The sequence below is a fragment of the Otolemur garnettii genome, unplaced genomic scaffold (assembly GCF_000181295.1).
Source record: "Otolemur garnettii isolate 467f Iridium unplaced genomic scaffold, OtoGar3 scaffold00149, whole genome shotgun sequence".
NCBI classification, from domain to species: domain Eukaryota; kingdom Metazoa; phylum Chordata; class Mammalia; order Primates; family Galagidae; genus Otolemur; species Otolemur garnettii.
This window is the reverse complement of record NW_003852544.1, coordinates 854,671-864,938: the sequence shown is the minus strand read 5'-3', so window position 1 is coordinate 864,938 and position 10,268 is coordinate 854,671. Positions and strand designations below refer to the sequence as shown.

General features: G+C 43.4%; 1 protein-coding gene across 1 annotated transcript in view; it reads right to left on the bottom strand.

Moving 5' to 3' along the window:
- The window catches only part of TECPR2 (tectonin beta-propeller repeat containing 2), a 131,709-nt gene that overhangs the window by 56,700 nt on the left and 64,741 nt on the right, over nucleotides 1–10,268 (bottom strand). The window contains exons 10-13 of the mRNA XM_023518870.1: nucleotides 8,909–9,082; nucleotides 6,696–6,876; nucleotides 5,089–5,230; nucleotides 855–1,095 (exon numbers count right to left, since the gene is read on the bottom strand). Of these exons, the coding sequence (XP_023374638.1) occupies nucleotides 855–1,095; nucleotides 5,089–5,230; nucleotides 6,696–6,876; nucleotides 8,909–9,082 (738 nt within the window). The remainder of the gene's footprint in view (nucleotides 1–854; nucleotides 1,096–5,088; nucleotides 5,231–6,695; nucleotides 6,877–8,908; nucleotides 9,083–10,268) is intronic.

The following is a 10,268-nucleotide window of genomic DNA, read 5'->3' as shown; positions in this document are numbered from 1 at the left end:
CCACCTTAGGTGTATGTGGCTGGCGCCTTAGCCGCTTGAGCCACAGGTGCCGAGCCACCACAATGGTTTTTCAATTTTTAGTAGAGATGAGGTCTCGCTTTTGCTCAGGCTGGTCTTGAGCTCCTGAGCTCAAGCAATCCACCTTCCTCAGCTTCCCAGAATGCTAGTATTTACAGGCATGAGCTACCATGCCCGGCTCTGGTATAATATTTTTAACAGTGACAATTTTCCCTCTGGGAATCAGACAATCCTCTCATTAGGCTCTTTAGATTTGGATGGATTTTTCCATTTAAAATGTGAAATTATTAACATAAAAAATGAGCTCCATTTGTTTTTTGGTTTTTTTTTAATAGAGACGGAGTCTCACTTTGTTGTCCTTGGTAGAGTGCCGTGGTGTCACAGCTCACAGTAACCTCTAGGTCTTGGGCTTAGGTGATTCTCTTGCCTCAGCCTCACAAGTAGCTGGGACTACAGGTGCCTGACATAATGCCCAGTTATTTTTTTGTTGCAGTTTGGCTGGGGCTGGGTTCGAACCCGCCACCCTTGGTATATGGGGCCGGCGCCCTACTCACTGAGCCACAGGCACTGCCCCATTTGTTTTTCTTATGTCATAATCAGTTTCCAGGGGAAACACACAACCCAGACATGGGGATCAAAGTTTTATGAGCACTAGATTTAACACAAAGGGTGAAACTACTCATAAAGTATAACAAGTACCTCCATTATAGACATTTCATTTTATACCACTGGCACTATATCATCCTTTCAAGTTATCTTGAAGCTTTTCTTTCAATGCTGGCTTTAAAGTAAAGCTGCCTATAAAGCCAATGTAAAAATTAAAGCAATTCACCTACCTATGAGACTTCCTTTAGCAACATGGAATTCATTCTTGCCTGAGGAGATCCAGACACCGCTGTTATTGACTCCTAGAAGGCTCGGCTGGCACTGAAGCTGCTGAGACCAAAATGCCATGCGTAGTTTATCTGCTACTTTTTCTACAGGCGCATGGGCTGCTGTGGCCACTGAGTGTGTGGCGTGGATTATTGTCTGGAACAAGCTGCACTGGTCAAACACCACATAGTCTGTGATGCTCACCTGGAAGTAGACAGAAGAATCCTGCTGTCAGCGCAGTCACAAGTGCCTGCTCTCTGCCTTTGAGAGAGGGTTCTAGGTTTGCCTCCGTACTTCTGAATTTGTAGTAAACAAGATGATCAAATACTCAAACAAACTGTGCACTGGTGCATTTGTGAAGAGACTAAAGCAAGTGTAGCAGGATACCTCCAAACTACTTTCTGAGGGCTGGATTCAAAGAAATGGAAGAAAATATTCTAATTTTATTTTTACACTTTTATATTTATATAAAACCTGTTATATCACTCCCTTATGCCCCTTCTAAACAATCCTTTATTCTAGTCAGAGTAAAAACAATTTTTCTTTTCCTTTTTTTAGAGACAGTCTCACTTTATTGCCCTCAATAGAGTGACGAGGCATCACACAGCTCACAGCAACGTCCAACTCCTGGGCTTAGGCGATTCTCTTGTCTCAGCCTCCCGAGTAGCTGGGGCTACAGACACCCACTACAACACCCAGCTATTTTTTGTTGCAGTTTGGCCGAGGCCGGGTTTGAACCCACCACCCTTGGTATATGGGGCCAGTGCTCTACTCATTGAGACACAGGCGCTGCCCAGAACAACTTTGCTTTTAATTTCAGGTATTTCCAGTGGACAACAGTGTATAATACTTAGAATCATAATAGGAGTTTTAAAAGGTATGGTAAGTAGGGTGAACTAATTTATGATCTAATCTGGGACTAGTATTAATAATGTCATGTCAACAGCATAAAAACAGAACCATCCTGGGCATCTAAAATCTAACCCCTGGCTCAGTGCCTGTGGCTCAAACAGCAAGGAGCCAGCCACATACACCTGAGCTGGCAGGTTCAAATCCAGCCCGGTCCGCCAAACAACAATGATGGCTGCAACCAAAAAATAGCTGGGCGTTGTGGCGGGCACCTGTGGTCCTAGCTATTTGGAGGTTGCTGTGAGCTGTAATGCCATGGCACTCTACCCAGGGAAACAGTTTGAGGCTCTGTCTCAAAAAAAAAAAAAGAAAAAAGAAAAAAAGAAAAGAAAAACCCATAAAATCTAACCCTAGCTCAAATGCATCAACCACTTCTATAATGTTCCTAAAAAGCATCTGTAAAAACACTTCCAGAGAGACTTCTCCAATCACCTCCCCTGAGAGAAACTTCCCCCTTGTCAGGCAGCTCTGATACTAAGGAAGTTCTTTGTAAGATGGGCCAAAATCTGTTCTGTATAATTGTCACTGAAATTTCTGCAATGCTGTATTTATTTTATCATAGAGAACATCAGTAGCAAAAATGCTGTACTCATGGACAGCCCTGTGCAGGCCCTATTCCCACATCATGAATGATGACATGCTGCATCAAAATGACATCACTACTGCGAACCTAATTTATAATAAACAAAAACAAATAAAAAGGAAATTATTGTATAAGTCAGTACTTTACTGTCTTGCCCCTTCTGGTCTTTGGAAGGGTTCACACTGACTGTGAGCCACTGCCTTAAGTGAAGTTTATGACAAGGCTTTAACCTCATTGGGCCTCCAGGTCTCACTGCAGAGCCTGGAGCCCTATTTTGCTCCCTCATGGGGGTCCCAGTCTGAATGCCAAGGAAACGAACCTCTGGAGACTTGGGCACATATAGCACCTCTTGGAGACTTGCAGCACAGGATCTGTGACAGACAGCTCAAGAGCTCTGCATTTGGTTGGCACTCAGCTCACCAGGGGGAGCAGCGACTCTGCCAAGGCCACACACAAAGTCTGTGAGAGACTCAGCCCTATCATTCAAGATGTGTAGATAAACCGGACAAAAAGTAAAAGAAAGAAAAGAAAGGTTTTGCAGTCAAAACATAACACTGGCTCTAACACTATAAATAAATCAATCTTATAGTATTTAAAATAAATTTGTGTGCTCGGTGCCTGGCTGGTGGGTTCGAATCTGGCCTGGGCCAGCTAAACGACGACGACAACTGCAACAAAAAATAGCCGGGTGTTGTGGTGGGTGCCTGTATTCCCAGCTACTTGGGAGGCTGAAGCAAGAGAATTGCTTAAGCCCAAGAGTTTGAGGTTGCTGTGAGCTGTGACACCACAGCATTCTACCAAGGGTGACATAGTGAGACTCTCAAAAAAAAAAAAAGTCTGCTTCCAAGTACCTAATAGATGATTCTGTCAAATTTCTCCAAAGATAATGTTCTGAATATTATGATAAAACAATATTTAATTTTTTTCTTTCTACTTAAAAACAATTTAGTACACATATATACACATAAGTCTATGTATATATGTTTATAAGTACACAGAGGTATTTTAAAATCATTTGTATAACTTTATCAAATATTATCTAGTATATTAGGTAATGCAATGCACATATTTATCAAAAGGCAAATACAACTTATTTTTCCATTCTCATCTGAAAGACCTAAGAATAGCCAATACAAGACAAGTTTCTTTTCTTTTTTTTTTTCTTTTTTGGCCAGGGCTGGGTTTGAACCCACCACCTCCGGCATATGGGGCTGGCGCCCTACTCCTTTGAGCCACAGGCGCCACCCACAAGACAAGTTTTCAACAAGGCAAGTCCAATAAATAATACTTGAACCAATGAAGGCCAGGTGCAGTGGCTCACACTTATAATCCTAGCACTCTGAGAGTCTAAAGCATGAGGATCCCTTCAGCTCAGGAGTTTTGAGACCAGCCTGAGCAAAAGTAAGACCCTGTCTCTGCTAAAAATTAGCCAGGCATCGTGGCAGGCTCCTGTAGTCCCAGCTATCTAGGAGGCTCAGGCAGGAGGATCCCTTGAATCCAGGAGTTTGACGTTGCTGTGAGCTAGGCTAATGCCATAGCACTCTATCCTGGGCAGCAGAGTGAGCCCCTATCTCACAAAAAACAAAACAAGGGGCCAGGTGCTGTGGCTCAGCCTGTAATCCTAGTACTCTGAAAGGCTGAGGTGGGCAGACTGCCTGAGCTCATGGGTTTGAGACCAGCCTGAACAAGAGTGAGACTCCATCTCTAAAAAGAGAGGCTGGACATTATGGGGCACCCCAATAATCTCAGCTGCTTGGGAAGCTAAAGCAACAGAATTGCTTAAGCCCAAGAGTTTGAGGTTGCTGTGAGCTATGACACCACGGCACTCTACCGAGGGTGACAAAGTGAGACCCTGTCTGAAACTAAACCAAACCAAACCCTAAACCAATGAAGACAATACTTAAGAGACATCACATATTTCACAATTATTGACTGTCAGTGCAACCTCACCTATCACAGTGGAAGACTGTGGGAGCTACGCTAACACTAATGGAACCAAAAAGGGGGAAAGGTAGAGACTCCACTGAAAATCCACTCTAGGCCACTCTGGCTGGGGCCAAATCAAATGAAGTTAGCTTGATTATACTCTCCTCCTATTTCTCAAAGGGTTTCTTTTTCTGGTAGCATGTGGGAAAATTCTCCTTTCTTTGCTGAAATAACATTTACTTAGATGCCTTTCAAATACTCAAAGATAGATGAATTTAATTGTGGGTTGGGTTTTCAAACCTATTGTCTAGTCTCTTTTCTTAGCACATTTGTTCAGAATTAAACATCATTATTACCTACGTCTTCAGACAATGTCACTAGGCTTATTTAGCCTATAATGACAAATTTCTATACAATCTAAATAAATAAATAAGTAAATAAAATCTGTATTACTATGGATTTCTCCGTAGTCAGTAATCTCACCCCACCTGCACTCCAGGTGGAATAAAAGCCACTTTGATTGCACGAAAAAAAAAATCTGTATTACTTAAGAGAACTTTGTAAGTTATTTCTTATGAAGAAAAGTTCTTGATGTTTCTATTGTACCCAAACACAGTAAGGCTAATCCATCAAACAGGATAAGTGAGTACTATTGATCTAATTCAATGTCTTTAAGAAAAAGAGAGAGGTATGAAAAGGTGGAGTGGACCCCCCACCCCATCCCACCCTCGCCAAGCAAGGAAGACCCCTGGCATGCAGCCACAGAGTTGAAAACCTACTTGCCACCAATGGTCATCATCTCCTTGGGGCTTCTTAGAAATAATGCCAGTTCTAAACCACAGGTTTCCATGGATATCCAGGGCCCAAAGAGTCTGCTGATCTCCAAGAGTTATGCAAACAGGCTCTAAAGCTTGCCTTTCACTGAAAATAAGGAAAAGAACATGGGAGTCAGTACCCACACACAGCATGCCCAGCGGGTCTAAAACTGTGGCATAGAGTGTCTGCTGGTGGGCATGGTGTGGGAAAAGGATCATGACTCTCCTCACAAGGAGTGGATCATCAAGTGCCAGGAAGGAAGTTTGAGTGTGAGTTAAATTACCTTGCAGCATAAATTGACTAAATGTGTAGTAGATTCTGAAAGACATACTGATGACCCAGAATGGTAGGGAACTCTCTCAAGAAAAAACAAGAAAAAAGTAAGAAGGCACAAAAGGAATTCAAGGCCTATGAATACCATCTCTCTAGTTCCTCCTTTACCAAGGGAGCAACTGCAAATTCCCCAACATGCCAGGCTGAGTTGTGCAGATGCTTCCCTCTCTAACAAGTATTCCCTTCCCCTCCTTCCATCTGGGGAAGTCTTCATCAGCTTCACAGCTTCATGAGGGTCCACTCTGCATGCTGCCTTCTTGACCTCTGCCGTTGGAGTCCACATCTCTTTTGGCGCTTCGTGCTCCACACTCTTATTTAGAATCATGTATACACTCTGGTTCTTACTGAGCATGTGGCTCCCCACTAGACTAAGGAATAGTTAGGGTGGGCTTAGTCCCAGTCATCTTGGCACACCCAGCTCCCAGGATAGTGCTGGCTCAAACAGGTATTCATTAAAAGTTTATCAGGTCATTGAATTTAAACCAAGAATACCTTAATCTAGTTTTTCTAAGGATTCTTAATATTTCAACATTAGTAAAATGATTTGATGGCAGTTCTATAACTAAAATACTGAATGGTAAAAAGTAGCCTAACATTACAGCTCAGAGATCAATTTTAATTGACTAGGACAGAAATAAAGAAAAATATGTGGATCTAAGCCATCATAGACTCTAAACAGAAACTATCCAACAATGGGGAGTCTTTGAATAGAGCCCAGAAGGAGAGGCTCATGGCTCTATGATGTTCTGGGTTACATGCAGGGCAGCAGCATTTTTTTTTTTTTAGAGACAGAGTCTCACTTTGTCACCCTTGGTAGAGTGCAGTGGCGTCACGGCTCACAGCAACCTCCAGCTCTTGGGCTTAGGTGATTCTCTTGCCCCAGCCTCCCAAGTAGCTGGGACTACAGGTGCCCATCACAATGCTGGGCTATTTTTTTGTTGCAGTTTGGCTGAGGCCGGCACCCTACTCACTGAGCCACAGGTGCCAACCTGGCAGCAGCATTTTTTAAAACTGAGCTCTGACCCAGCCCCCAGGTTGGTGGTGAGGCAAACAGAGTGTCTCTAAGACTTGGCTGCTGAAGTCGGCTCTGGATTCAAGAGAATGCTATTACCAGAGAACCCAGGGGACTGGGTTTGCCTAGAAACAGGCTCACATGGTGCCTTACAAAGAGTCAAGCTGACAAGAGCGATGAGAGGAACAAATAACATGCTGCAGAAGCCCCTGCCCATGCGGGTACCTGATGATGTCACACTTCCACTGCTCCCCTTCTGGACAGAAGCTGCTCACACCCTCCCGGTACAGGAGGGCCCTCTGCTCCGTCAGTGCCCACACCACACTGTTTCGGGCTGTGATCTGGGACAGCGGGTAGGGACAGTCAACCTTTACAGCTCTGGCGCAGGGGCGATCCACGCTAAGACCTGCCAGGAAGGTGGGGAAAAGACCCCAAAGACAACACAATCAAGAAATCAGGACTTCACATCTCAGTTTGACTCTGTTGTTGGCTTCTTTTTCTTTGTTTTGATACTTTATGTTCTTTCATAACAATAACTGCTTTTTCTAAGCAGTTATAACATCTATTTGAAGCAGTTCTGGACACTCTGAAAGCTGAAGACTAACAACTCAGAATTTTTCAGTGTCCCAAAGAAGATTAAGACGTTCTGAGAAAACATGAAAGCCAAGAGCGGGAGAGCAGCCAACAAACCTGGAGGCTACAGACAACCCAGCCCTCTCCCACCCTCAGGCAGTGACCCTCATAACCTCAGGGAGCAGAGGGGGCTCACCAGCCATCCCTGTAGAGAGAGTTCAGGAAAAAATAAGAAGAAATAATTTGCTCTAAATAGCAGTTCAACTTGTCCTAGGAAACTGCCCTTGGGGGAGCCTATAGCTTCTGAAGTGGCACAGTGAGACTTGTTTATTAAAAGTAAACAGCGATGATAGTGTTTATATACTGTCAGCCCCTCCAGTCTGTTTTAACCTGGACCAATATTCCACTGCTAAAATGAAAACCTGAATTTCCCAGTTGAAGTGCTGAGGTCCATCACAATGCAAGGCTATGGCAGGGCCAGAGCTCAAGATCCCTGACTCTCCACTCAGTGCTCTTCCCCTTGCCTCTGCGGTCTGTCAGTAAAGAGTGTTTAAATGAGCTCAAAGGCTACTCTTAAGGAAGCTGGCAGAGCAGCTATCACAAAAACCCCATATTCCTTAGTCCGTAATTAGGTCTCAGTACTCAAATTTGCTCCCTCACTAATCACAAAAGCATCGATCACAGCCGTTAAGTTATATCTCCTTACACTAAACTAGGTGGGACTCACCTGAAGGACTTAAATGCAAATGCCTGGGCCAACCCCCAGAGACTCTAATCTAGTAGGTCTGGGTGGGGCCAGGCTCATCTGAAATCAGTGCCTTGGTGATTCCTCTGATGGTACTGATTAAGAGGTTATCCTTTTCTCACCCCTACCCCAGAAGCAACCTTTTTCCCCATGACCAAAACCCAAATGTCCTGGAAGCTAGATGTGCACATGCCTTGCCAGAGCCATTTTCATTTAAAGGAAGACATAGGAGCTAGAATGAAGACCGGGGCTCAAGGTTCTCACACATCTGGACAAGGATCTTCCATCTCAAGAATCATTCTCAGCTGACAGTTCATAACAGAGATTAAAACATTCTCTTGGAATCAGCAATATTAAATGGTTAGAAGACTGATCTTTGCATAAATCCAAAATGGCCTTTTGATAATCAAAAAGAATTCCTGCCCCACAATGCTTCCCAGACACTAATAAATCACATTGCTTGTGGAAAACCATCTCCCATTTTGCTGACAGTATATAAACACTATCATCACTGTTTACTTTTAATAAACAAGTCTCACTGTACCACTTCTAGAAGCTAAAGGCTTCCCCAAGGGCGGTTTCCTAGGACAAGCTGAACTGCTATTTAGAGCAAATTATTTCTTCTTATTTTTTCCTGACCCACATGTAAATAAGTATATAGGAGCTAAGCTTTGACCTGGCTGAAAAAAAATGCAGCCAATTAAGCTTAAAGGAAGAAATAATTCTTTTTATTATTATTATTATGATTTTTATTTATTTATTTTAGTAATACTGGCTTTTCTCCTATGATGGAGAAAAATGATTCAAATGTCATTTCTCTATATTCTTTCCTCTTAAGATTGGATATTGCAGGATAAGTGATACGTAATAGCCATAGGAGAATAAAATCCTATTTCCGTAGTTCATTGAATAATCCTATTAATCCTATGTTAAATTTGTGTCAGTAGCAGGAAACTGCTAACACATTTCAAATGGCAAATACTCTATCTAGAAGTGTTTTAATTTAAACTGATCGTTTTGCTTCTTAGTTATTGAGACTGTTACAAGCATGTTTCTGCCAAATGAGGGTGCACCAGAGGCAGTGATACTAGGGCTGGCAGCCATGAGTGTAGCCTCTCACCTGTCTGTAGGTACAGGTCCCCGCTCGTTCTGATGATCCAAGCTGTGTCATCACTCAGGGCCACAAACACTGCCTGGGGCAGGGCTTCATACCAGTGCCGCTTCCCCTTGATGGTGACCTTTCCACAGGCAAAAGCTCGGTTAGATTTCTGTTCGATCTTCCAGAGAAGGGCCCCTGTGGAAATAAAAAGCCTCTTCAATGCCCAATAAATATTAGAATTATGTACAGGAAAATCTTTATTCTAGACACTGTAGGAGACAAAGATTTCTAGAACAAATTCTGTGGCATATACTCCAGTGGGTTTGACCCCTAGGCCACCTACCAGAGGTGCAGCTTTGGATGTCACGTCATTGAATGTTTCCAAGCCTCACTTTCCTCATTTGTGAAGCAGGACTCACATCTACCTTACAGTGATTTTTCTAAAGACTAGAGCTGAGGACACATCAGCAACATAGCACATAGAGATGGGCACCGTGGGCGCTCATCACTTGGACAGAAGAGTTATGATCACATCATCAGGTGTGATAAGTACCCAAATAAACATCATGAGGCACAACTAGTGCCCTATAAGAAATTGAAAATGTCCTCCAGGGATTCAAAGAGAGTGAGCACTTCTGGACAGCTAAATGGAAAAGATGGATTAAAAGGATGCATTTGAGCTGGGTGTGCCTGTTTTCAATCAGAAATGGATTCTGATGAGCAGAAATAAAAGAAGACAGGGAAGGAGGAAGGGAAGACAGACATGCACTTTAAATGGAAGCTGCGGCCCAGGCTGATATGGGCAAAGAGGAAGAAGCACCAGGGAATCACCAAGAGTGTTGCCAGGCTGGACTAGAGTTGTCTGTTGATATCTACTCATGTGGCACCAGAAAAGACATGGCCCTTGGGTTCTCAATGACGCCTCAGCTGAGAACGTTAAACTCATAAAGATAGAGAGTTCCAAGTAGCACAAAAGGGACTGAATGGTTTGGAAATACAAAGTAATTAATACAATCAGGAAAGAACTGACTTTTCTAAATGGCTAGGCAGTGGAACCCAAAGGTAAAGGATAGAAACAGGAAAAGAATGAAAACACATGATTGTATAACATCTGCTAATGGAGTGGGTTGTTATTTCAGGTAGTCTCTATGGAAAAATAGCTTTCAAAAAAGCAGTGAAGGCTTGGCGCCTCTGGCTCAAGTGGCTAAGACGTCAACCACATACACCTAAGGTGGCGGGTTCGTATCCAGCCTTGGCCGCCAAACAACAATGACGCCTGTAACCAAAAAATAGCTGGGCAGGCGTTGTGGGGGGCGCCTGTGGTCCCAGCTACTTGGGAGGCTGAGGCAGGAGACTCACTTGAGCCCATGAGTTGGAGGTT